At 40.1% G+C, this 27401-nt stretch overlaps 1 protein-coding gene and 1 long non-coding RNA gene across 6 annotated transcripts in view; both read left to right on the top strand.

Annotated features, from left to right (window-relative positions):
* The window catches only part of BRD8 (bromodomain containing 8), a 32668-nt gene extending 5351 nt beyond the window's left edge, over nucleotides 1–27317 (top strand). Inside the window, exons 3-28 of one of the 5 annotated variants that reach the window (XM_038552283.1) lie at nucleotides 1961–2030; nucleotides 2840–2889; nucleotides 3103–3225; nucleotides 3351–3431; nucleotides 4362–4426; nucleotides 5098–5234; nucleotides 5769–5987; nucleotides 6386–6530; nucleotides 7409–7618; nucleotides 8024–8304; nucleotides 8644–9096; nucleotides 9415–9508; nucleotides 9710–9756; nucleotides 10516–10730; nucleotides 10912–11004; nucleotides 11193–11261; nucleotides 11622–11799; nucleotides 12912–13016; nucleotides 13490–13534; nucleotides 17850–18131; nucleotides 19176–19439; nucleotides 20113–20270; nucleotides 24521–24610; nucleotides 24709–24777; nucleotides 26190–26367; nucleotides 26936–27317. In XM_038552283.1, coding sequence (XP_038408211.1) covers nucleotides 1961–2030; nucleotides 2840–2889; nucleotides 3103–3225; nucleotides 3351–3431; nucleotides 4362–4426; nucleotides 5098–5234; nucleotides 5769–5987; nucleotides 6386–6530; nucleotides 7409–7618; nucleotides 8024–8304; nucleotides 8644–9096; nucleotides 9415–9508; nucleotides 9710–9756; nucleotides 10516–10730; nucleotides 10912–11004; nucleotides 11193–11261; nucleotides 11622–11799; nucleotides 12912–13016; nucleotides 13490–13534; nucleotides 17850–18131; nucleotides 19176–19439; nucleotides 20113–20270; nucleotides 24521–24610; nucleotides 24709–24777; nucleotides 26190–26367; nucleotides 26936–26986 — 3772 coding nt within the window. In that variant the 3' untranslated portion in view covers nucleotides 26987–27317. Of the gene's footprint in view, nucleotides 1–1960; nucleotides 2031–2839; nucleotides 2890–3102; nucleotides 3226–3350; nucleotides 3432–4361; nucleotides 4427–5097; nucleotides 5235–5768; nucleotides 5988–6385; nucleotides 6531–7408; nucleotides 7619–8023; nucleotides 8305–8643; nucleotides 9097–9414; nucleotides 9509–9709; nucleotides 9757–10515; nucleotides 10731–10911; nucleotides 11005–11192; nucleotides 11262–11621; nucleotides 11800–12911; nucleotides 13017–13489; nucleotides 13535–17849; nucleotides 18132–19175; nucleotides 19440–20112; nucleotides 20271–24520; nucleotides 24611–24708; nucleotides 24778–24942; nucleotides 24962–26189; nucleotides 26368–26935 lie in introns of those variants that run through there. The other 4 variants (XM_038552285.1, XM_038552286.1, XM_038552284.1 and 1 more) reach the window with 4 other exon arrangements.
* LOC119873901 lies at nucleotides 13545–15549 on the top strand. The gene is made up of 2 exons (XR_005366723.1): nucleotides 13545–14777; nucleotides 15159–15549. It is a non-coding gene; the product is annotated as an uncharacterized LOC119873901 (long non-coding RNA).
* Nucleotides 27318–27401: the final 84 nt, after the last annotated feature.

The raw sequence follows: 27401 nt of genomic DNA, 5'->3' as shown, positions 1-27401 counted from the left end.
CCAAACCGCTCAGCCACCCAGGGATCCCCTATTTTTTTATTTTTTAATAAAAATAAAACGCTCAACCACTGAGCCACCCAGGTGTCCCAACTTTAAGACTTTTAAACTGTAGTTTATTAATTTTTTTCAAAAGTTCCTGGATTTTGTGACCTATTTAGAAAAGTCTTCCTTAGTCTGAGATTATAAAATAATTCCGTGATTTCTTGTAGTAATGGTGATGGTTAATTTTTTGATGGCTAATTGATGGTTAATTTTTGATGGTTAATTTTTTTTTGTTTAATATTTGATGGTTAATTTTTTTTGTTTAATATTTAAATCTTTGCTTCATTTGGGGGCTTTTCTTTGTCTAAGGTGTAAATTGTAGATCAGACTTTATTTTTTACTGATAGCTATCCATATAACTATTGAACTTTATAAAAAGAGCTGTGTGATACCATTATCTCAACACAAATATAAAAACTCTTTTCTTTTTAAAGTTACTTAGTTTTTCAACTAAGAGAAGTTTCACATAGAGAAGTGTGGAGAATAATATAGAGTATCCATGTTAGGGATCCCTGGGTGGCTCAACAGTTTAGTGCCTGCCTTTGGCCCGGGGTGTGATCCTGGAGTCCTGGGATCGAGTCCCACATCAGGCTCCCTGTGTGGAGCCTACTTCTCCCTCTGCCTGTGTCTGTCCCTCTCCCTTCTCTGTCTCTGTCTCTGTCTCTCATGAATGAATAAATAAAATCTTAAAAAGAGTATCCATGTTAAATCCAGTTTGGATTTAACAAATCTTAATATTTCATCATGTTTCCTTTGGATCTTTTTCAAGATTTTAAAACTTTATTTATTTATTAGAGCAAGCACGTATGAACAGAGAGAGGAGCAGAGGGGAAGGGTAGAGAATCTCAAGCAGACTCCAAGCTTACTGCTCAAATCTCAGATCACTGAGACCATGACCTGAACTGAAGTCAAGAGTTGGATACCCAACTGATTAAGCCATTCAGATGCCCCTCTTTGGATCTTTTTAAAGAAATAAACATAGACACAATTAAAGCCAAATGCTCTTCCTTGATCCCATTCTAGTCCTATTTTTATTTTTTGCCTGTCTTTACAACTTTTTAGAAGGTGATACGATTGCATCATAGCAGAAAGTTGTGTCTTTTTTTTTTCCAGTTAATATTATGTAGTATATATGTTCCATTTCACCACATTTTCTAATTATTTTTATGATCTGTTTAATATTTTATAGAGGTGAAATGCCATAAGTTAAACATCTCTTGCAGTTATTTAGGAAAAACCTGTCAGTCTGATCAAGTCTACATGCTTTCTTCTTGGTACTTGCCACTTTGTTAGATGTTTTTTTTTTTTTTTTTTTTTTTTAAGATTTTATTTATTCATGAGAGATTGGGAGAGGCAGAGACATAGGCAGAGGAAGAAGCAGGTTCTCTGCAGGAGCCCGATATGGGACTTGATCCTGAACCCTAGGATCATGACCTGAGCCAAAGACAGATGCTTGACTGCTGAGCCACCCAGGCGTCCCTTTTTATTTTTTTTAAAGATTAGATTATTTTTAGTAATAGATTCCTAGGAGTTATATTAGTGGATCAAAAGATAATTTTTTAGTCCAGAACGTCTTACAAATTGCTTTTCAAAAGATACATCTCTTCTAAAAAAACCAAAACAACATAAAAATACTTTACCAAATGAATAGAAATGATAATGTACTTGTTATAATACCTCACTTCACCCAGGAAATATATCACGTAGGAAAACTGTTTCACAATGATTGTTTCCATCTAGATGAATTTAAGGTGGGTTGTATCGTTTTTCATAGTCACATATTTCAGAATACTTCCTCGTGGCAGTTTTTCATTCTAAATTTTGTACTCCAAATCTTGAACTCTTAGCATACCTCCTCCTCCCCACTCTCTTTTTTCTTCCTGTTTAGTTTGTAATATGCTTTTCTCATTTTGTGTAGGGTATCAGTTAGCAGAGCAATCAAGCCCTTTGCAGAACCTGGCCGCCCTCCAGACTGGTTCTCTCAAAAAGTAAGTTCACAAGCAACTCTTTTACAACAGTCTTAGAGATGTGAAGTGGGTTTCCTTCCAGGCCTTGCCCTTTAATCAAAAAGCTTTTATACCTCAAAGAGGCGGAATAGTTGAGAATACCTTTTCCTTTTTCCCACTCTTTGCCAATTCATCCATGTATGTTCGTATTATAAACTTTTTTGTCTTTGTAACATAACATGTAAGAGTCCAGCTTGGGAGTTAGAAGCTCTGGTTTGGGTTGTTTTTTTTTGTTTTGTTTTGTTTTAAAGATTTCATTTATTCATGAGAGACAGAGAGGCAGAGACATAGGCAGAGGGAGCCTGATGCGGAACTTGATCCCTAGACCCGGGATCATGCCCTGAGCTGGAGCAGATGCTGAACTGCTGAGCCCCCCAGGCATCCCTGAAGATCTGAGTTTAATATGACTTAACCTAGAATCTTGGGACCGTGATTCTCGGTTTTCTCATTTATAAAGTTGCTTCGGGATTGTTGTAAAGCTTTAGTTGAAGTAATACCTATAAAACCTTTAGCCCAGTGCCTCATATGGTAATTACTCAGTAGATATTAACTATAAATATTGGCTATTGGGTTGTTTCCCCAAAATATACAAATTCTAGGTCAGAGGACTCCTTTTCTGTGTACTCGTGTTGAGTATTTTTAACTGACTTGACTGCAGAGTAATTTCCCCTCCTAGAAACCACTCATATCTTACATATATTCTCCTCTATAAGCCTTAGTCTGATATGGTAAAACTTTGAAAGGTCGTTCATTTCAGGCTTGTTCATCATATTTTTACTTTTTTTCCATAGCATTGTGCTTCCCAGTACTCAGAGCTTCTAGAGACCACTGAGACCCCAAAGTGAGTACAAAGACAGGTATTCAAGGCACATCTCTTCAGTGGAGAGTGTTGACTGAGGAAGTCTGGTTTACATCTATTAATTACTAGGTGATTCGAAATAGAGAAGTTATCTATGGTTAAATGGTGGAGAGGCTCAAAGAAAGCAGTTGGGATTGGGAACAGATGTTCTCTTATTCAAATGTATGTTTGTTTTTGTTTTTAAATTTTCTACAGAAGGAAACGGGGTGAAAAGGGAGAAGTGGTCGAAACTGTTGAAGATGTCATTGTTCGGAAATTGACTGCTGAACGAGTTGAGGAACTAAAGAAAGTGATAAAGGAAACCCAAGAAAAATATAGGTACTTGTCAGAGAGAATACCAAATGGTTGAGAGAGACCAAAGGGGCTGACTTCTGATACTGGTCAGAATTTCTTAAATAGTAGATTTAAATTAAAAAACCTAGATTACTTATTTCTCTTTCTAGACGGCTGAAAAGAGATGCAGAACTAATTCAAGCTGGGCACATGGACAGCAGACTGGATGAACTTTGCAATGACATTGTGATGTGGGTTATATTGTTCTTCCTTTCGTACACCTCTCTTTTTACTGCTTTTTCACCCTCAATCTGGTTTATCTCTTCCATCTGCCATCCCTTTAGACTTGAGTGATTCTAGATGGGAAGAGCTGCATATTGGCCTAGTAGCTGGGAGGGAGGAGTGAGTTGTAGAAGGTAATGTGATGTATTATCTCAGTGTGAGGACATAACTTAAAGTTTAGTTTACCTAAATGAAGAACTGGTAGTGGGACGCCTGGGTGGTTCAGTGGTTGAGCGCCTGCCTTTGGCCCAGGGCGTGATCCTGGAGTCCCGGGATTGAGTCCAACATCGGGCTCCCTGCATGGAGCATGTTTCTCCCTCTGCCTGTGTCTCTACCCCTATCTCTCTCTCCTTCTCTCTCTCTCTGTGTGTGAGAGAGAGAGAGAGACTCATGAATAAATAAATAAAATCTTTAAAAAAAAAACCAAAAAACTGGTAGTTAGGCAGTACACTAAAAATTTCCTGTTTTGGAGGTACCTGTCTGGCTCAGAAGAGCATGTGACTTGATCTCGGGGTTGTGGGTTTGAGCCCCACATTGTGTGTAGAGATTACTTAAAAGTGTAAAACCTTTTCTTTTAAGATTTTATTTATTTATTCATGAGAGACACAGAGGGGCAGAGGGAGTAGCGGGCTTCTGGATCTGGGACTTGATCCCAGGACCCTGGGACCATGACCTGAGTGAAAGGCAGACACTCAACTACTGAGCCACCCAGGTGAACCAATAGTGTAAAATCTTAAAAAAAAAAAATTTAAAAACATTTCCTGTTTTGCTGGCAAGGATTCTTTTTTACGCCTTTCCTCCAGAAAGTGCTAGCCTGACAAAAAACTTCCTTATGAGGGCACTGTGACCTATGGAAGAGCTAGAACTGGCTAGGATCTTACTCTTACTTACCTCTTTAGGAAAAAGAAGTTGGAGGAAGAGGAGGCTGAAGTAAAGAGGAAGGCTACGGATGCTGCATATCAGGGTAACCTGAACCTTGTGACTCTGTTTAACAATTAACTATATGGTACTGCATGCTAATAACAGAGACTGTATTGTAACATAGAATCTACCGATGCTGATTTACTTGTGCACTTTTCTATGTCCTCTTCTTTTACCAGAATAAAAACATTCCTTTATATCCAGGAAAAACTCTTGGAATAGGAGTTCTGCTAAGTTCTCACTTTTTGTCCTTTTAGGATGCAAAGGCTTTATAATATAGATGTTAAATATAATTAAGTTTTTAGAATTCAAAGCCCTGTAAGAAGATTAAGAAAATAGTCCATTTATTGGATAAGAACTTAAACATTTGTAAGTTTAGGAATACATCCTTTGAGCCAGTGAAGTCGTTCCCTCGTGTTAAAAACAGAATATTAATTATTAGTTGAAGAAGATATTGAGGAATGTTTAAATCACTTTCCTACTCCAAGGACCTTTGAGACAGTTCAGTGAGTTTGCTTATGTGAGAATTCTGTTTAGGAAAAACAAGTCTAAACAGTTTTCTGGTCTTCCAGAAGTATTAAAGATTTCTAATCCTAACTCCTGTTACTGCTTTATGCAACATCTCCATATGCCCTTTATTATATAATAAGACAGTAGAGTCATTTCATGTATTTAATCTTAAAGATTTAGTAATTGTTGTCTCTTACATTCTAGCTCGTCAAGCAGTAAAAACACCCCCTCGGAGATTACCCACTGTGATGGTCCGCTCTCCTATAGATTCTGCCTCCCCAGGAGGTGATTATCCACTCGGAGACTTGACTGCAACCACTATGGAAGAGGCCACCTCTGGAGTGAGTATATTTTCATCTGTAGGAATTGATCAGCAAAGGGGCAATAAGCCAGCAGAGAGCTGAGTGATGAGGAACCCTCTTTTGGCCGAGAGGCAATTTCCTCTCTTGGTCTGAATGCTAAAGACTTTAACTTACCATGTTCTGTGCTCTAAGATAAGAATGGACCTAAAAACATTGAGCCTTTTGACCTTTTGGGAGATAGGTAAAATATTAAGGAATTGTTTGTAAGTAAACTAGTCTTAATAAAATTCCTGTAGAAATAAGGGATAGTTTTCTTGTAAATAGAATATTGGCAGTGGTTAAGCAGTTTGTGAAAGGCAGGTTGGGTGGAATTTTTGGGTCATTGTGGGTTTGAGTGGGTGGAAGAGATAAAACAGGAAGAAAGGAATGGCTGAGAGCAGGAGGTATAGAGGGTTTCTGGGCAATTTCACTCAGGACTAATAAAGTAATAGTTAGACACACTAACCCATCCAGATTAGTAGGGAACCTTCCATAGTTTGAGAAGTCAGATAAAGGTTCTCTGTTGTCTCTTAGGTAACCCCTGGGACTTTGCCGAGTACCCCAGTCACCTCGTTTCCTGGGATTCCTGACACCCTTCCTCCAGGCTCTGCACCCTTAGAAGCCCCCATGACCCCAGTAACAGATGATTCACCCCAGAAAAAGATGCTTGGACAGAAAGCAACTCCACCCCCCTCCCCTCTGCTGTCAGAGCTCTTGAAGAAGGGCAGCCTCCTGCCTACTAGCCCCAGACTGGTATGGAGACTTCTGTGGGTGTTTGAGAGCTGTGGTGATTTAGTACTTTGGAAGGGAGTGCCTGGGACCTAAAATATGACATGGAAAAAAAAAAAAAGTTCAAAAGAGAAAGAGATCTCCTAATTAAATGTTAATTAAAAAAACAAAACCAGAGACAAAAAACCAGTAAGTTGATAGTATCCTTGGGTCCTGAGTTATCTGAAACCACAATTACTTTGGTTCTCTTCTCCAGAGAACTCTTGTCAAATAAGTGTTAAAAATTAGAGCTTCCCTTGGGTCTGAAATTATTCTCTTTGGTTATTAACTTCATGAAGTTTGATCATCTGCTGGAACTTTTTTGGGAAGTGGTAGTAAAGGAAAGCTTGAGTGTAGCCTTCATCTCTGTTCTTCCCTGGTAGGTCAATGAGAGTGAAATGGCTGTGGCTTCTGGCCACTTGAACAGTACAGGTGTCCTCCTGGAGGTAGGCGGGGTTCTTCCCATGATACATGGTGGGGAAATGCAGCAGACACCCAACACTGTTGCGGCCTCCCCTGCTGCCTCAGGTAAGTCAGCATTTTTCCATTACTTACTTTACTTCACAGATGTTGATCATAGTATTGACTGTCTTTGGTTTCTAGCCTTCGAAGTAAGCAACTGTCAATTGTAGATGTGAAGCCTAACTTTTTTTGGAGCTACTTAACCTGTTAAACCACATAGTGCCTCAGATTGTAAATCTATTCTGTCTTCAAAATACTGATACCCCAGAATGACCACAGCATAGATATCAATGAGAAAAATTGTGAAGTTACTAGTGAAGCTGCTTTTCTGGGGCTTGCAAAATTATGGAAAGGTGCTAAAGACTACCTGAGGTTAAAGTACAGGAGAATTGGGATTTGGAATGTCAGGCCTGCCACATACTGATTCTGTGGCCTTGGATAGGTGATTTAACTCCTGAACATCAATGTGCTCTTTGATTAATTGCAGTATGTGTACCTCACAAGGATGTCATGATGATTAAGTGAGATAGAAAAAGTAAAGCAAAAAAAAAAAAAGTTTTATAAAATATCAAACTTTAGATATGGATATTTGAATGGTGTTGAATTTGGATGGTTTATAGCATGCTTAACTGCAGAAGCGACAGATTTGTTCATACTGGTTTTTCATGGCTTTGTTGATACTAATTAATTTTCTTCTGGGGAAAAATTACCACCCGTTTTTCACATGCATTGTGTGTCTAGTGCTTTTGGGTCATTCCTAACTTGGAAGAAGATCTTTATTAGTAAGATTGGAAAAAGAAAGGATATAGATAATGAGCTTAATTCAACAGAGGAGTTCCTTTCATTCTTTGAGACTGAAAATTTTCTTGGTTGAGTCTTAAAGTGGCGATTGCTTCTTGTTCACGTGCTTTCCTCTTACCTTATTTTGTGTACCTCTTTGTTAGGTGCTCCCACTCTTTCCCGGCTTTTAGAAGCTGGTCCTACACAGTTCACCACTCCTCTTGCTTCCTTCACTACTGTTGCCAGTGAACCTCCAGTTAAACTTGTGCCACCCCCTGTAGAGTCTGTGTCCCAGGCTACCATTGTCATGATGCCTGCGCTGCCAACACCATCCTCTGCTCCGGCTGTCTCCACTCCTGAGAGTGTAGCTCCAGGTGCGTCCCTGACCCACGCCCTGAGCAGCCACTAGGTCCAAAATTTCATCTTGAGCTTCAGTTAGAGAAAGCTGACCCAAGAGGATCGATTCCAATTCAGATGCTTCTGTTCTCCATGGACATGTACCATCTTTATCCTTAGAAAAACAAGAATGAGAAGATGTGGGTGGGCATTTACATGTTGAGGGGAAAGGACTAAGTATACATATGAATGGGCTTGAGAAAGTGTTCTCACCCTACTTTCTAGATAAAACCGGGGACAAGAGAACATATGAAGATGTAGATCTAAGAGAAACTTTTTCTGAGCTTAAGTGTGTGGGTACTTGATACCTGTCTATAGCTTTGGTTGATCTCCAGGTTGTCACTTGGTATCAAATGAAATGCTTTTCTCTTCCTGTTACTCAGTGAGTCAGCCTGACACTTGTGTCCCCATGGAGGCTGTGGGGGATCCACATACTGTGACTGTTTCCATGGATAGCAGCGAAATCTCCATGATCATCAATTCTATCAAAGAAGAGTGTTTCCGATCAGGGGTAGCAGAGGCCCCTGGGGGGTCAAAGGCTCCCAGCATAGATGGGAAGGAAGATTTAGATCTGGCTGAGAAGATGGATATTGCTGTGTCTTACACAGGTGAAGAGCTTGACTTTGAGACTGTTGGCGACATCATTGCCATTATTGAGGACAAGGTAACTATTCAGCAAAGCCCAAAAGAATTTCTCGTGAGTTCTGCATAGGCTTCTCTTCTCAGCTTCTTCTTGCTTCTTGTAGTAAGAATTACATAAACAGACAGTTCTGCTTCTGCCCATTTCCATCTCCTTAATCCCAAAGCCCTTTGTTGCTCACATTGGTCATCTCCCCAGCCATCCTTGTGTTTCGGTTTGCACAGGATAGGTACCTGTCCTTTGGTTGCTTCTACTACATGTAGAGGGAAGATGCAGATTGAGGCTATCTCATTTGGTGCTTATAGAATTGAGGGATTTGGGCTGCTTTTTGGGGGGACTTCAACGGTATATATTATGGTACAGGTAGATGATCATCCTGAAGTGCTGGATGTGGCAGCAGTAGAAGCGGCACTGTCATTCTGTGAAGAGAATGATGATCCCCAGTCCCTGCCTGGCCCCTGGGAGCACCCGATCCAGCAGGAGCGGGATAAGCCAGTATCTCTTCCTGCACCAGAGATGACAGTCAAGCAAGAAAGGCTGGACTTTGAGGAAACAGAAAACAAAGGAATCCATGAACTGGTAGACATCAGAGAGCCTAGTGTTGAGATTAAAATGGAACCTGCGGAACCAGAACAAGGCATCTCAGGTCCTGAAATAGTAGCTGGAGTTGTTCCAGCCCCAAGTATGGAGCCACCAGAACTCAGGAGTCAAGAGTTAGATGAGGAACCCAGAAGTATTGCCACTGGAGAGATTGCTGAAGCAGATGTTTCCAGTGGGAAAGGCGATGAGACTCCACTTACAACTGTGAAGACAGAGGTATTTAAAATCAGGGGCTGGGAGGATGAAGGGTTATACCTTAGGTAAGAGCTGACTTTTCAGGCCTTTGGTTTTCTTCTTGCATTCCTGAATTCTCACATGGTTGATACGCCCAAAGCCACAGATAAGATGATTGCTACATGTGCTTATCCTGTTCCTTTTACGGTGACCATTAGATTCCTGTTAGTCCTGTTAGGACTTAGAATTTCTTTTGTAGTCTTTTCATTGGAAAACTTAGAATTTCTTTTGTAGTCTCGTCACTGTGTAAGCTGAAGTGATGTATCTGTACTTAGGGTAATTATTCTTTTTGGTCTTCAGGCATCCCCTGAAAGCATGTTGTCTCCATCACATGGCTCCAATCCCATCGAAGATCCTTTAGAGGCAGAGACTCAGCACAAGTTTGAAATGTCAGGTAAATGATATGGCCAGGAAATCTGTTCTCTGTAACTAACTTGACATCCTTTGCTTTGGCTTCTGAGGGATTGTGGGCTGTGGGAAAGTAGAGGAGGTAGTATAGGTCAGCATGGAAAGGAGAGCTGCAGGGGATGATTGTCCATAGGAAGGGGAAGGCTGAGGTGGAAAAATCTTCAGGTAGTCTTTCTCTCCTCTGCAGACTCATTGAAAGAAGAATCAGGGACTATTTTTGGAAGCCAGATAAAGGTATTTCAGACTTTTCTTTATTCCTCTTGCTGTGTGACTAGATCTCCCAATAGCACTACCTTTTTAAAGAATTATAGTAAACGTGCATCTGATTCTCTGAGATGAGACTAGTTAAGGAGTTGCATGGAAAAAAGTTGGCAGTGGACAGTTAGGCATACTGGCAGTACTATGGCCATGTGCTTCCCATCTGAAAGAATTTGTGAACATCACACAGAGCTTTCTTTCGCACATAATGCACAACAAAGCTTTGATACTTCCAGAGTGATTTAGAGTAAATAGGGCTGCCAGAATCAGGGAGAACATAGAAGAAATCAGATTATTAATTACACTATCCAAAGAAAATTCCCTGGAATATTCTTTTTAGAATTACTAAAGTAGTGGTAACAGATTTAAAGTATTGTGATATGAGCTTGCTCCATCAGAGGAGACACAAAATAAAAACTATTTTTGATAACTTTGTACCCAGGGTCAGAGTTCCTCTCAAGAGCAAGGGGAAAGAAGGAACGCCTCTTAGCTTAGTCTTAAGTAAGTAGCTTTTTTTTTCTTCCTTTCAAGAAAAAGATCCTGGTCTTATTCTTTGTCCAGGTTCTATATTACTTGATCAGTGAGTGTACGTGGTAGTGTAAGTGATAGAGGGCTCAGTCAGGAAGCAGTGTGAGGTCATTTTCTAGAACTGATCTAATCCAAAAGACCATGTTTAATGACGCTTTGCTGGATAGCTTTGCTTGCATTTGTTGACTGGAGTACACTGTGTCTAAGGATGCCCCAGGTGAGGATGAGGAGGAAGATGGAGTCAGCGAAGCTGCCAGCCTAGAGGAGGCTAAGGAAGAAGATCAAGGAGAAGGCTATTTGTCAGAAATGGATAATGAGCCACCTGTGAGCGAGAGCGATGATGGCTTTAGCATTCACAATGCTACACTGCAGTCCCATACACTGGCAGACTCCATCCCCAGCAGCCCTGCTTCTTCACAGTTGTGAGTATCTGAGATTCTTCTTTGAGTTCAAGACCGTGAAGGTGAGAAGTAGGAGAGGATCTTTTTCTTCAGTCTTATTTTTTTCATCTTCCCTTTCTTGGCCTGGAACTAATAGTTCACAAGAAATGATAAGGATTTTTTTTGGACTTAGGCTTAGTGGGACTCCCTTCTTTTATTTCAGCTCTGTCTGTAGTGAAGATCAGGAAGCCATTCAGGCACAGAAAATCTGGAAGAAAGCTATCATGCTTGTATGGAGAGCTGCAGCTAATCATAGGTGAGTGAGCTTTACCAGTCAGTATGTTTCTCATGCTTCTTCTCAATGTTAGGAGAAAGTCTGGCTGGGTTTATATGGGATCGGTGGCTTTGACTTTTACAGCCTTCAGCTACTTAAATCAAGTTCCCTTACCTGTGCTTCTGAAGGGTAAGTCAGTAATTAATTGCACCTTACTCTTTTTTGGACAGATATGCCAATGTCTTCCTGCAGCCTGTTACAGATGATATAGCACCTGGCTACCATAGCATTGTACAGAGGTAAGCCATGATCCATTCAGCATGCTGACTTGCCTGAATTGTAAGTTGTTCAGTCTTAGTGGATTTTTGCTTTACACAGAATGTTTAAAGCAAATGTTTTTGATCTGAGTAAAAGTGGTAAATTGATCATTTCAGTGGCTGGATCACAAAAGATAGACTTCTGTTACCATTCTTAGCCAATACCTACTGTAAAAGATGCCTTGTTTTTAATTAAGTGCATGTTGTGCGGTGAGGGGTTGGTACTTCAGTCCTGGCAGCTAAGACTAAGGGCATATTTAAGAAGTCATGTATGATAATAATATATTTGGATCCAGTTGAGTCCTCTTCCCCTCCATTTACCTGTTTTTGTTTTGTTTTTAGGCCTATGGATTTGTCAACTATTAAGAAAAACATTGAAAATGGACTGATCCGCAGCACAGCTGAATTTCAGCGGGATATTATGCTGATGTTCCAGAATGCTGTAATGTATAATAGCTCGGACCATGATGTCTATCATATGGCAGTAGAAATGCAGCGAGATGTCTTAGAGCAAATCCAGGTACTTTGAGGATCTTCAGTGTTTTAGTAACGATGAAAGGAAAATACTCAAGGGAAGGATTTATATTGATGTCAGGAAAGGGTGCTTGGCTTTTATTAGAATAGTAATCAGACACAGGAACATTAAATTTTATTCTTGATGGATTCGTGTTGTTTGGTAAAAGAATTATGAGAATATTCTGCCTTTCTTGGGCAAATACTTCAGTTTCCTGAAGTTTTTTAATATTTGGGGGGTAAATTTTTTATAAAATGGTGAATTTGTATTTTTAAATTACATTAAGTATGTATATAGTTGACTGTCAACAAATGATTTCTGTTCATCGCAGATAATCTATTTCTATAGTTTGCATTATCAGGCACCGTTTGAGATACTGAATTTCAAGGGAGGTTGTCTATATCTGCATAGTCTGCTAAATTAAATTGCCTAATGGCCTTTGGTTCATCTAGGTTTTTTCTCTTTCCCATTCTTGAGAGATACTGATTCTGGATTATAGCCAAAAATTCAGAGACATTTGGCATTTTTACATCCTTTAGCATGTACAACTAGAATTAAAACCTAATACAGGGATCCCTGGATGGCGCAGTGGTTTGGCGCCTGCCTTTGGCCCAGGGCGCGATCCTGGAGACCCGGGATCGAATCCCACATCGGGCTCCAGGTGCATGGAGCCTGCTTCTCCCTCTGCCTATGTCTCTGCCTCTCTCTCTCTCTCTGTGACTATCATAAATAAATAAAAAAATAAAAAAATAAAACCTAATACACTAGGGATGCCTGGGTCGCTCAGCAGTTGAGCGTCTGCCTTCGGCTCCGGGCATGGTCCCAGAGTCCTGGGATCGAGTCCCACATTGGGCTCCCTGCAGGGAGCCTGCTTCTCCCTTTACCTGTGTCTCTGCCTCTCTCTGTCTCTCTGTGCTTCTCATGAATAAATAAATAAAATCTTAAAAAAAAACAAAACAAAACAACCTAATATGCTAAACTTGGATTCAGTTGAGAAGTATTAGAATGCTGTTTGCAGAAGGATATGACATGAAGTCCTATTTACAAAGCCAAAAGAGTCTTAATTCTTCCCTACTGGATCAGGTCTCAAGGGTCAACTGTCTTTCTTTTCACTATAGCAATTCCTTGCCACACAGTTGATTATGCAGACATCTGAATCTGGGATCAGTGCTAAAAGTCTTCGTGGGAGAGATTCTACCCGCAAACAGGATTCTTCAGAGAAGGTGAGGAGACCAAGAAAGAGCCTGTATGCCAGTGTTCCAGAGCTAGAAGTCTGAAGCATCCAAGGAACCTTATGTTACTACTTACTACTTGGTAACTGCTGGGCTTTTATATTCCAGTGGTGTTCAAACATACGTAAATCTTTGGATGTACTCATCCAAACATTGAAACACACTCGCTGTGCCTGAAATACCCAGTCACATGAGAAATTGTGAGCTGAATGAGTGGATTATTACTTTCTCTGAGTGAGTGCCTTCAAAGTAGGGGAAATGATTTTTGCAGCAGTTGGGGACCGTCAGTTCCTGTTCCAGAAAGCATTATGGCCAGACTGCTTTTGGATCTCTTTCCTCTTGTTCTTGAGTTTTTAAATTTTGTCTTTGTGTGTGTGGTGCTTGTGTCTCTGTCCTGAGGTTTGGGGTGCTTGCGGCTGAGAGTTTCTGTGGAACCTGATCAGTGTTTGTTTGTCCTCTAACAGGACAGTGTCCCCATGGGCTCTCCTGCCTTCCTTCTCTCTCTCTTTGTAAGTATTGAATGGTTGCAAGGGGTGGTGTTGCCACAAAGATTCTCAGCTCCTGCTGGGGGTGGGTGGCAGAGGGAAGTCCAACATGCAGACCGTGGCAATGTCTTGAACTTATCTTTATTCAGATCATTGAATAAGAGTCTGTCTCTTCTTCTGCATTCCTGTCTTTCTGCATGTGTGCGTGTGTGGGCTGGGTAGGGACTATTTATAAGTTCACTATGCTGAAATGAGGTATTCTTGGTAAGGATCTAGGATGCACCTGCTCCTCATTTCTTGATTCCACCTTTTGCCAATTCTTTTCTTACAAATAAAAGATTGCTTAGAGCAGTAGCGGCTAGCTGCCTTTTTTAAGTGTTCCTCATACCAACAGATACCCAGCACATCATTTTTCTCCTTTTCCCTAATAGTAAGTTACAAGACTGATGCCTGATAACACAAATATTCGGTAAAATTTAAGATAAGGATCTTACTAACAATGAGTACCACATACAGTAGTGGCTGGTAGAATTAGAGATAAACTTAATAAAGCTAGCCCTAAACACTTACTGTTTTCCTCTGTGAATTGAATGACACTCTGGGGCACTGAGACATGATGTAATGGAAGACATCAGGCTAGAAAATCACATGATCTTAAACTCACTGGATTATCTTTTGGAACCTTGTTTTCCTTATCTGTGTGATGGACCTAATATAACCAGGTACCTGTCCAGCCTACCTCACAGGGATGTTGTGAGGATAATAAGATCAAGCTATGGAATTGGCTTGAAAAAAATTAAAGTGTTAAACAAATGCAAGGTGGTATTTTTATTTTTAATGTCGCCTCAAAGGCAGCTTGTGTTCATGAGCTCTGTAAACTTTAGAGTCCTTGCATGTTAGAAATGTAAAAATGGCCTAGCCCAGCAAAAGTGTTCACCAATTCATCTTGCCTACAGGCATCAGCCTGTACCACGGACCGAACACTGTAATCTCCCTTCTTTCTTACTGGCCTGCAACAGTGACTCTGGATCCCCAAGCAGTTGGCTGGCTGTTGCAAAGCTGGTTAATAGGATCTTTTATCTATTGAAGACAGCAAAGTATTGCACAAGAGGAAGGAGCTGGGCTGCAGGGAGAGAGCAGCAGATGGAAAGAAGCCTTCTGATTGTCCTGATCTCATGGAAAACAACTGTCAGGAGGTGCTAGGGAACTAGTGCCAGGGTCAGTCTGCAGGAAAGGCCTTTCTTATAGGGACCAACAAGCTGGACAGGTATGTTAGCCAAGAATATCACTATCCACTGCCCTTTCTGACCCTCCCACCTTTCTTTTACTCTTTCTGTTTCTTTGAACACAGTTTAGGGCCTGGGTGGGATGACTAATAGTCATTCTTTGGGACCCCAGATGAAACCCCAGGGACCTCTGTGGTGGGCAGGAGCAAAATACTCTGTCCTACATTTCCTCTCACAAACTACTGCCAGGAATTTTTAGCCCACTCTGTGGGAAGACAGATCTGTACCTCTTATTTCCTGGATTTTTCTGCTGATTCTCTTCCTTCCCCCAAGAAACCAAATCCCCCAGCATTGTTGAAACTTCTCTCTCAGGTTCTAATCAACTCACTCATGCTCAATTTCTTTGTCTGCCTATCATCTAGGATGGGGGCACCAGGGGGCGCCGCTGTGCCATTGAAGCAGATATGAAGATGAAAAAGTGAAGCTTCAGAGTATCCTCATTGAGCTGAACCTGAAGTAGAAGTAAACAAGAAAGAGCTTGGGCTTGTCGGCCCAGTTCCAGAAGTGGAAGATACAGAAGAGGAGGCATCTGGGCCATGTGACATGAGCTGGGGAAACTCTCTCAGAGAGTTGAAGTAGCACAATTGCCTGTTTTAGGGCAAAAATCATGGGCTGTGTTAATGTCCTAATGCGTAGCTAGCAGATTGTAGCTAGTTTGTACTGTCTTGTGAAGTGTACAGACTTTTTAAAACAAAAACAAAACACCTGTGAAGTGTATATGTATACACAATAAACTGAGAAAAGAAAACTTTAGCCTTTGGTGTGTTCTGTGTTTGTGTGTGTGAAAAACTTGTGGTTTTTTTTCTGTGCGATAATTGTTTTGTCTGTGGAAATAAGATGATTGGGGGGGAAGTGGTATTATGATATGAACTGTTCAGCTTGGAGAAGGTAAGTAATCAATATTGAAATTATAACTAATGTTCTAAAGTGCTGCATTGTGCAATGAGGATGATATGTTTTTCTGGAATGTTTGGGAAAACTTAAATGTTTTCAGAGTTCTGTTCATGGCATTGCTTTTAATGAAGATTAGAACGTGGACATAAGTAGCACTGACCTTTATCTCAGACATTTGTCCTACTTAGTGTCCTATCTTTGCAGATGGTATATCTAGGACAGTATAGCACTATTTCCTTCCTCATCCTTTATGTAGGGTTCTTGTGTATTTTAGAATTCATTGCTACTTGAAGGCAAAATCAGTTTCAGAGTTAGCAAATTTATTACTTGAGTTTCAGTTTTTGTTACTAAATAAAAATTGTGTGAAATGAACTAGTCATGAGCCTTTTATTATAAAGAAATGGACATTAATAGGGTATTGTCTCATATGTTGAGCCTTCTTGAAAAAGATATGTTTATGAAATATAAGTCACAGATCTTTCTGGCTTAAACTCTGAAGCTTGTTAGGATGCTAAGGCAGTAGCAGATAGTCTTACGGGGTGATAGGAATTCAGTCAATCCAGGAGTTAAAGATTAGTAATTATAGCATAGGAGCACCTAGGTAGCTCAGTCGGTTAAGCATCTGACTCTTGATCTCAGCTCAGGCCTTGATCTCAGGTTCAAGCCCCTCAATGAGTGCCACTCTGGGAGTGGAGACTACTTTAAGGAAGTACAATATATTCCCAAAGCAGTCTACAAACTTGCATGTGATACAAGCAGTGAAGCCCTAAAAATGGGAGAAGATTGTAGAGGAGTTCCATTAAAGGATGCAGATAGAGTTTGGGTTGACAGAGAACATGACGGGTATGCTTAACGGTAGATTGGATTAAAAATCCAGAAACCAGGGGGCTATGACATTTTATTCAAGAACAGAGGATGGGTTTTGAGAAAAATTATTGTGGATGAAAATTGGGAAGTGGGGTTACTTCCTGAATATAAGAGAAGTAAAGAGAATTGGGAAAATAGTGTTGATAAGGGGGATAAGGGAATTTGAGAAAGCGAATGCTTTTTAAGATAGAAACAGAAGTGATTTTAGTTAGAAATGTTGAGTTGAAGCAGATGGTAGGGCACCTAAAGGGAATAGTCCTTTGGGTGCATGGAAAAATGAGACCAGAATGCACATAAGAAGTAAAGGTGGAGATCTGAGAACTATTCCAGTAGGGAACAAAGTTGAAACCTCAAAACGTAGACCTTATTTTAAGTGAGTATTAATGAGGAAGCAAAGGACAAGCAAGAACACTGAAACTTGTAAAAGGAAAAAGAGCAGTCCTCTCAGGCTCAGAGAGTTAAGCATCCAACTCTTGATTTCAGCCCAGGTCTTAATCCCAGGGACATGAATTGGGCTCCATGCTAGGTGTTGAGCCTACTTTAAAAATAGGAGAAAGGGGTAAAAAAAACAGGATCGTGTAGTGTAATGAGAGGAAAGGAAGATACTTTTAAAACTTGATACAGTTCTCATTCTGCGAAGTGAGTTGGATATGACCAGAAGGATGCCACAGATAATTTTAAAGTATATTTTGAGGACTTAGTGGTTGATAGATGTCTACACACTGAGCAAAATAGCTCTTGTTCCTCAAATGTATTGTCTTCCAGTTGAGTTTAAGGGTGATTTGGGATAGAGGAACTACTATGCTAGAGGAGCTAGATATGCTCCTGTTCTTTTCTTTTGGAGTGTGAGGAAACCCAAGAAAAAATTACCGGGTAATACCTCTTTTATACTGTTTGACTTGGATCCCTGGGTGGCTCAGCAGTTTAAGTGCCTGCCTTCAGCTCAGGGCCTGATCCCAGGGTCCTGGGATTGAGTCCCACGTCAGGCTCCCTGCATGGAGCCTGCTTCTCCCTCTGCCTGTGTCTCTGCCTCTCTCTCTCTCTGTGCCTCCCCTGAATAAATAAATAAAATCTAAAAACAAAAACAACTGTTTGACTTGGGGCTTTTTCATTTTATTCCCAATGACAAAGATTTCATCCCCTGATGTCTCCCTTCAGCTAGCTTTTATTATGTGTGATGATGAGTAGAAAGAAGTTTCTGATCTCTTATCTTTCTACTGAACTTTAGACATGAAAATGCCTAAGAAATTGTAATATGAGTGAACTTAATGCATTTTTCTGTGTATTTACAGATGGGGCATGAGTGGGTTTGGTTCGATTCGGAGCCAGATTATTATCCCAATGACTCTGAGCTGAGCAACGACTGCAGGTCCCTCTTCAGTTCATGGGATTCCAGTCTGGATCTTGATGTGGGCAGCTGGAGAGAAACTGAGGAGCCAGGGGCTGAGGAACTAGAGGAAAGCAGCCCAGGGAGAGAACCTAGTGAGCTGCTTGTGGGGGACGGAGGCAGTGAGGAATCTCAGGAAGAGGCAGAGCAAGTCAGCCGCCAGAATCTCCTCCATTTTCTCTCTGAGGTAATGGGAAGCCATTATTTCCAAAGTTGAGTCTCAGGGATCCCTGGGTGGCTCAGTGGTTTAGCCTTCAGCCCAGGGCATGGTCCTGGAGTCCCGGGATCAAGTCCTGCATCGGGCTCCCTCTGCCTGTGTCTCTGCCTCTCTTTCTCTGTGTCTCTCATGAATAAATAAATAAAATCTTAAAAAAAAAAATAAAAAAGTCTCAACTTTCTAAGAGAGTGCTTGCCCATACATATTTCTACTACTCTTAATATTGTTCACTAAAATGCAAGCTCCACAGTGGCAGAAACTAATTGCTGTGTCTGTAGCACTTGGTGCTAATAATACAAAATATGTGCTGAATACTTTTTGACCAAGTGTTCTAAGATCTCAGTCTAAATTAAGAGCCCCCCCCCAAAAAAAATTAATTAATTAATTAAGAGCCCAGGGTCATAGGAAGTAGAATTTCCATATGCAGGACTGCCTTATGAATATCTTTTGTTTTTGTTTTGCCTTATGAATATCTGTTGCAATTCATTTTTTGGAGTCCTGGGAGGTGACATCCACACTCTTTGAAGGTTTTAACATTATGACTTCAAGACATTATTTTACAGTGTCCTTATTACACTGGTTTTAGAGTTGAGGGCCAGAAATAAACCGAGTTGGACAGAGTTTATATTTATGTGGCAACTTCACACATCAGGAGAACCTAGGTCAAGATCAGCAAGAATCCATTTTAACATGTTGTTACTTCTTTCTGCATTGCCTGTGGCAGACAAAATTTTCAGTAGTTTTCTATATACCCACTCCCAATTGATCAAAGTTGACGTGTGACATGAAAAACTAGAACTCAAGCTCTCTGAAGAGGCAAGAACCATATCTATTACCATTAGGTTCCTAATAAGTGGTTCAGTGTCTGGGTATCTGAGTTACTTTATACATTTTAAATGGTAGAATGAATGAGTAATCTGTTTGCATCTCAAACTGGGTCACTGTAATCATGTAACATTATTGATATGTAGATAATGGTTTCCACTAGTGTTCGTATGCATACTATGATTGCAGGTAGCTTATTTAATGGAGCCATTGTGCATTAGCAGCAAAGAATCAAATGAAGGTCACTGCCTTTCATCTGGTACCAGACAACAAGAGGAAAGAGAAATGGAAGCTACTGAAGGAGAAGAGCCATGCAGAGAGCCTGAACAGCTTTCAGCTAGGCTAGACCCCATGGTAGCTGAGAAGCCATTGGGAAAAAATGGAAGGCCAGAGGTGGCTCCAGCTCCCTCAGATGTTTGTGTAATTCAGCGACTATCCACAGAGAGTGAAGAGGTAAGTGAGTAACTTAAACTAGCTGGCTGATTGGTCCTCTGCCCAGGGAGGCAGAACATAGTAGTTAGGGCACATAAGCTAACTCCAGAGAGTTTAGATGCCTGGGTCCAAATCTGGGTTTTACTGCTTAACTGTGTGACCTTAAGTATGTCAGTAAACATCTTAGAACCTCGTTTTTTTTTTCTGCTGTAAATGGAATAGTGGTGCTCTCTCTACCTTAGGTTTGCTATGAAGTTGAAGTGAGACATTTCATGTAAAGAAAGCATTTTGCTTACTGCCTGGCTCACAGTGAGCAATCAATAAAATTTAGAATGCCATTATGATGAATATTATCTGTAATTTCAGGGCCACAGGTCATACTGACAGTTTTAAAAGAATACAGCATCCATCTAGAAATGAGTATATTATTAAAAAAAAAAAAAGAGAAGGAAAAAAAAACGAAATGAGTATATTATTCTTTTTTTTCTTGAGATACAGAATCTCAGTTTTCTAGCCAAATTGTTACCAAGAATTCATTGACTACGGTGTAGTTAAGTCACCTTTCTCTGATTCTCTTTTATAGCTTTATATAATTGACTCCACGTTAAGGTCAGCCTTCATTTACCCCATGTAAAATTACCTTGCAGATAGTAAATCTCTTTCTAAACTTTTCTTTGTTACTTGGCATTCCAAGGGGGAGGTTCAGCAAGAATCCAAAGAGGAAGACCAGGGTGAAGGATATGTGTCAGAAATGGAAGACCAGCCCTCTTCAACAGAGTGTGATGATGGGTTCAGCATTCAGGAGACTCCTCTGGTGGATATCCTTTTCAGCCGTGCTACCTCTTCAACATTGTAAGTATGGATTTCTATCCAGGGTTGTTAAGATTCAAATTTTTACTTCTGTTTATGCCTATTTGAATTCATTACCATGAACATGGATTAATTTGTAAGTTAAAAAAAGGAAATTAAAATTTGAAAACACTAGAAATATAATTAAATGTAATTTTATTGTATAAATAGAAGTCTCTGTTTTCCTCTTATAAAAGAAATCTGGGGATCCCTGGGTGGCGCAGTGGTTTAGCGCCTGCCTTTGGCCCAGGGCGCGATCCTGGAGACCCGGGATCGAGTCCCACGTCAGGCTCCCGGTGCATGGAGCCTGCTTCTCCCTCTGCCTGTGTCTCTGCCTCTCTCTCTCTCTCTCTGTGACTATCATAAAATAAATAAAAATAAAAAAAAAATTAAAAAAAAAATAAATAAAAAAAAAAATAAAAGAAATCTGTCTCAGGTTCCTGACTGGCTCAGTCAGTAGTATGTGAATCTTGATCTTGAGGTTATAAGTTCAAGCTCCATGTTAAGCATAGAGCCTACTTTATTTATATATTTTTTGAAATATTTTATTTATTTATTCATGAGAGACACAGGCAGAGGAAGAATCAGGCTCCATGCAGGGATCCCCATGTGGGACTCTATCCCAGGACTCCAGGATCACGCCCCAAGCTGAAGGCAGATGCCTAACCTCTGAGCCACTCAGGCATCCCTCAGCCTACTTTTTAAAAAAAAGTCTGTTTCGGGATCCCTGGGTGGCTCAGCGGTTTGGCGCCTGCCTTTGGTCCAGGGCGGGATCCTGGAGTCCTGGGATCGAGTCCTGGGTCGGGCTCCCTGCATGGAGCCTGCTCCTCCCTCTGCCTGTGTCTCTGCCCCTCTTTCTCTCTCTCTCTCTCTTTCTATGTCTATCATGAATAAATAAATAAAATCTTTAAAAAAAAAGTCTGTTTCGTCCACATTGAAAATCTCTTTCATAAATAAACTTTCTCTTTATTTTTACTTATTTATTTATTATTTTAGATTTTAATTTATTTGAGAGAGAGCGTGAGTGCACACTGTGCATGCACAAACGGGGAGCAGCAGGAAGAGGGCAGGAGCAACAAGTAGAGGAAGAAGCAGGCACTCCTCTGAGCAGGGAGCTCGACATGCGGCTCCATCTCAGGACCCTGAGATCTTGACCTGAACCCAAGGCAAACACTTAACTGAGTCACCCAGGCACCCCTCCCTTTTTAAAAAGATTTATTTATTTATTTGAGAGTGTTTGCATGCGAGGCCAGGAGGGGCAAAGGGAGAGAGAGAAACCTTAGCAGAGTGTGCTCAGCACAAAGCCTAACATGGGGCTGGGTCTCACAACCCTGAGATGACAATCAGAGCCAAAACCAAATGTTGGATGCTTAACCCACTGTGCCACCCAGGTGCCCCAGTAACCTTTCTCTTTAATTACTATATTTATTCAGAAAATATTGCTCAGTCAGATTGTCCCTCAAAGTCTAATACTGAAACTATACTTCTTTCAAAAATACTAAAAGCTCCTTGCAACTTGAGATTAAAAATTATTTTGAAGTTGTGAGCTCCTTTGTTTTTTTCCCACAGATCTTGGGAAATTGTTTATATAATTGTCTTGTCTTTTTATAAATAATTATGAGACTAAAGGGAATCTTTTTTTTTTTTTTTTTTTTTTTAGTAAAGGGAATTTCTTTTTAAATCAGAAAAACTGTTTTTCTGGGATCCCTGGGTGGCGCAGCGGTTTAGCGCCTGCCTTTGGCCCGGGGCGTGATCCTGGAGACCCGGGATCGAATCCCACGTCGGGCTCCCGGTGCATGGAGCCTGCTTCTCCCTCTGCCTATGTCTCTGCTTCTCGCTCTCTCTCTCTGTGTGACTATCATAAATAAATAAAAAATATTTAAAAAAATTTTAAAAAAAAGAAAAACTGTTTTTCTTATAGTAATAAGTAATTCCTTTTCTGAGCCTAGTCTTGTATCTATCCACTAAAAGAAGATAGCATGAAAGGTTGTTTTTTAGGTAGCGGATTTCAAAGTTTTGTTACACAAGTAGAACACAGCTTAATACCTATGTTGTTGAGGAATTGCTTTCTTTGCTTTTCTATAACTCTCTGTAAGTATGAACAGAGGGCATATGATGACTATTCATAAAACAGAAAATCTAATCTGGGACATTTTATCTCATGACATTTTAGCATCTTGAATGGCAAAATCCATGGTCTTATTTTAGGATTTAGGATAAACATGAAGTAATTATTGGAAAGCAATAGATAACAGTAATTGAGTCTACCTGACCAGATGGCTTAAGGGAAGCTAAGAAGCTGAGTTTTTGTATTATAATCACATAAGCTTAAGACCACTTTGGAGGGGGGATCCCTGGGTGGCTCAGTGGTTTAGCTCCTGCCTTTGGCCCAGGGCATGATCCTGGGGACCGGGGATCGAGTCCCACGTCAGTCTCCTTGCATGGAGCCTGCTTCTCCCTCTGCTTCTGTCTCTGCCTCTCTCTCTGTGTATCTCTCATGAATAAATAAATAAAATCTTAAAAAAAAAAAAAAGACCACTTTAGAAGATGAACATACTCCAGGCTCTTCTTTTTCTTGGCTGTCCCTTAGTTGGTACTAACTCTCAGGAATACATAGAAAGAAGGCCTCTGGAGTACCACTCTACATTTTTAATTGTAGTTGCTTGACATGCATTTCCAAATAAGTGGAAATAAAGGTAAGCAAGGGATTATTTCTTAAAATACTGCAAAGGTGATCAATTATGAGGTTACAAAACCTAAGTCAGTATCTTTCATATAATGGAAACTTAATACCTGTTGTGTGGATGTATGAACAAAATTTCCCTAGTACCAGGGAACTATTATTCACTTTGGCTAACTGATCAGAAACAAAGGAAGGGGGTTTTGGTTTTTAAGTGCCTTATTCTGATAGGGTTCTGGTTTAAGGACAAGTTGATTTTTGTGTATATATTTCAGATGCAGGTAAGATACTATATCCTGAAAATAGATAGTTGTTTAGAATTGTTCAACTTGGAGAAAGATAAAATGAGATGTGCTCAAATGGACACACACAGTATGGTATATAAAGCATAGAGGGTGTGAAACATGAGGTGTGAGAAGAACCCGTTTTGAGAGATTAATGCAGTATATAAAAAGTGGGAAGTTTAACATAGTGTTAAACTTTGGAGTAAAGAGAAAATTTGTCAACTGGGAAAATCATAAGATCAAATAAAACATTGGACAGTAGCACCTGGAAGAAAAAATAAACTAGACAATTTAGCCCAGAGAAGAAAGGGCCATGACGAAAAATGAATTTTTCTTAGGTATTTTCTTAGTGAAAAGGAGAAATATGTAAATTGTGCCACATTCAGATGAAACATAAGAGATTTCCATGAGATGTGACACCAAGTATTTCCTTCTCAGGAAATGTAGGAAAAATACTTATTAATGTGGCATATTTCGGCATAAACATAGGATCATAGGTTCATTTATAAAATACGTAATACGGATGCCTGTGTGGCTCAGCGGTTGAGTGTCTGCCTTTGGCTCAGGGCGTGATCCTAGAGTCCCAGGATTGAGTCCCCCACATCAGGCTTCCTGCATGGAGTCTGTTTCTCCCTCTGCCTAGGTCTCTGCCTCTCTCTTTCTGTGTGTCTCTCATGAATAAATAAAATCTTAAAAAAAATACTTAATACTATGAAATATTTGAGCTCTTACTATATGTCAGGCCCTTGGGAAGCATCAGTGAACAAAGACTACTTTCATACACCAGTGTTTTTAGAGTCACAAGTGCTGAAGAGCAAATCAGCAAGAGTTCAAAAGACAGAGGCAATTGTAGTTCGGTAGTAGAAAGCAACTACTCCATTAGATAATAGTGACCAGGGATCCCTGGGTGGCGCAGGGGTTTAGCGCCTGCCTTTGGCCCAGGGCGTGATCCTGGAGACCCGGGATCGAATCCCACATTGGGCTCCCGGTGCATGGAGCCTGCTTCTCCCTCTGCCTGTGTCTCTGCCTCTCTCTCTCTCTCTCTGTGTGACTATCATAAATAAATAAAAATTAAAAAAAAAAAAGATAATAGTGACCAGTAAGAGAATATTTGTAGGGTTTGGGGTCTCTTATGGAAGCATTAAATATGTTTTAATTTCTATGGTGTTACTTCTTTCCCATATTAACTAAGAGCATTATATATTGAGAAAATCTCTTTACCTACCTGGGAGAGACAGAATACCATTTGTGAAGTTACTCTTTCCTTTGTGTCCTGTTTTATCCCATAGGTCTGATCTAGGCCAGAATGACCCTGTTCAGGATCACTTGCTATTTAAGAAGACTCTCCTGCCAGTCTGGAAGATGATTGCCAGTCACAGGTAGGTCTCCAAGCCTACCTTGGTCTTCACAGCCACTCTTCTCATTTACAGTGACTTTGATGAGTTTCCTCATCCTCTCAGAGTTTGTCCCTTAACAGGTTCAGCAGTCCTTTTCTGAAGCCTGTGTCAGAAAGGCAGGCCCCAGGATACAAGGATGTGGTGAAAAGGTCAGTGAAAGGCTGGTTGCTTTTATATCTGTCTTTTCATACTTTTTTTTCCAATCCATTAGATCAGTCCTTCCCTCCTTCCCTCCCTTACTCTCTTTCTTTCCCTTTCTTCTCTTTTCTTTTCTTCTCTTTTCTTTCTTTTCTTTCTTTCAATTTTATTTTTAGGTAATCGCTATGCCTGATGTGGGGCTCAAAGTCAGAACCCTGAGATCAAGAGTCACATGCTTCTACCAACTGAGCCAGCCAGGTGCCCTGATCTTTTCTTTATTTCATTTACATTACTTACAAACTCAAGATAGATTTTACATCTGAACAAGTTTGTAAAGTTATGGTAAGCTTGGTCTTCATTTGAGAAGGAATGCAGGGAACAAAAGGAAAATGATAGACCTTTTTTTTTCAGTATTCATTTTTAAGTAATATCCATTCGTTATAATCTTATATTAGCCTTTGATAGTTTTTGATAGCTTCTGGAGCAAAATTTTTAAAAGAACACTATATTCAACTAGCCATTATAAATATGCTAAGGCCAAGATGGTAATCCAAATGCTTGTAAGTATTGGTTGTTGGCACTATTTTGGATTTTTATAGCATAGTTCATCTAAAATGCAGTCATAAACCATTGTATTAATAGAATGTAAAAGATCAGAAAAGGATGTTTAGAGACAGATTCCTTCATTTTATAGATGAGGAAGGTAAGGCTCAGAGGTACTCTTGACTGGGGTGATCAACAGTGAATAGCAGAACTAGAACTAAACCCCAGATTCCCAGTTTAGTCCTCTTTCTACACTGCTATGTATTTTCCTTTATAATACACACTCTCTGTGTCTCATTAAATAGTTATTTAAACATTCACTTGATTCATAATCTTTTCATCTCCACAAAAGGAAAAAAAATTCTTAGCTTTTGATTGTGTAGTAAGAGAAGCAGATTAAACAATTAGTATATGACTACATATTGTGAACAGTTAATAACTCCCATGTGACATACTAATCATTGGAGCTCTTTACAACTTTGGTACAAGGGACCAACATCTCTCCTACAGTGGTAGAGTATAGTGGCTAAGTTTGTGGGAGTCAGGCTGCTTCTAAATTGGAATCCAAGCTGTGTGACTTTGAGCAAGTACTTAACCTCTTTAGTTCTGTTTCTTCCCTGCAAGTTGGTGATAGTAAGGTACCTAGCTTTATAGGTTTACTGAGAGGACCAAATGAATTAATATAGAAAGTACTTCATACTTGGCATGGTAAGCACTTAGTCTATTATAAAAAATCAAATGTTAGCGGCTGTTGCTATTTTATTATCTGATGGGAATTGTTATCTTTACTGTGTTTTCATTAAGAGCTCGTTCTCCAAGAGATAATGTTAGGTCCCACATAAAGGTTTGATTTCCTGTGGTTTCTCTTGGCCATCTGTAGACCTATGGACTTAACTAGCCTGAAAAGGAATCTGTCTAAGGGACGGATTCGTACCATGGCTCAGTTCCAGCGAGACCTGATGCTGATGTTCCAAAATGCTGTGATGTACAATGACTCTGATCACCATGTGTACCATATGGCTGTGGAGATGCAGCGAGAAGTCTTGGAGCAGATTCAGGTACTGTATGTAGAGAGCTGTAAGAAAAAGGAGTACAGTCTCTGGAATCTGATTTTAGAAAGTCTATGAGAATAAGAGTAGTGTTAAAGTGACTTTATGTTCTCAGAATTTATGTTTAGACATGGTTAAGGGCCCATAGATAATGACATTGTACCTATTGCTTTGGAAAACCCTAAGCCTCTGTAGGACTAGCTTTCATAGATAATGAAGTAAAGTAGTATAGGAAGACAGGCAGCTGTAAAGAAGTCTCAAGGGAGCTGGGGATAGCTAAGTAATAGGAGCTCCTGCTTCCGGAGCCTCAAGTCAGAGAGCTAAACATGCGAACCAGAGGCTGGAATCACTATCCATTTTTTGGTTGCTACCTGTTGATATAGATTCATACTGTCCCGTCTACAATAATAAGACATTGTAGCCAGAAGATGACCTTTCAGGGTTTCTTTTCTGGGCAGGATCATACTTTGAAAGAAAAAAAGCATAGTCAAACCTTGCTGCAGAAAAAAGAAAACTGCATTCTAATCTCTATAGTTTTCCATAGATTCATAGCTTGCTATCTGCCTTGACTCTGTAGGTGCTGAGTATTTGGTTAGACAAAAGAAGAGACTTAAATAGCTTGGAATGAGAACCAGCCAACCCTGTAGATGATGGAAAACCTCTTAACCAAGAGCTGCTATCCTGACCTTTTCTGGAATTGAGACCTCTTATATGAGACTCAGAGAAGATCCCAATACTTGTTTACCAGTTTTTTGTTGTCTTTTCTAGTAAGAAAAATGCATTAAAGTCACAACCAAGGAGTCAAAGGTGCCTGTAGACAATTTAAAAAATGGGGAAAGCTGAGATTTGGGGTGATGCAGTAAATGTTGCTCACTTTTTCTGTTTCATAGGCTTGATTTAGATGTAATTAAACAACTCTTATAACTGCTCTATAAATAAATGTTATTTCACAAGTTGAAGATTGCTTTTTTTAATGATTACAGAATCAGGGAATAAATGGGACAGCATCTGGTAGAATGACTGTAAGGTATTTGACATGGGTT

This window comes from Canis lupus, chromosome 11 (genome assembly GCF_011100685.1).
Source record: "Canis lupus familiaris isolate Mischka breed German Shepherd chromosome 11, alternate assembly UU_Cfam_GSD_1.0, whole genome shotgun sequence".
NCBI lineage: Eukaryota > Metazoa > Chordata > Mammalia > Carnivora > Canidae > Canis > Canis lupus.
This window is presented reverse-complemented; position numbering and strand designations above follow the sequence as displayed.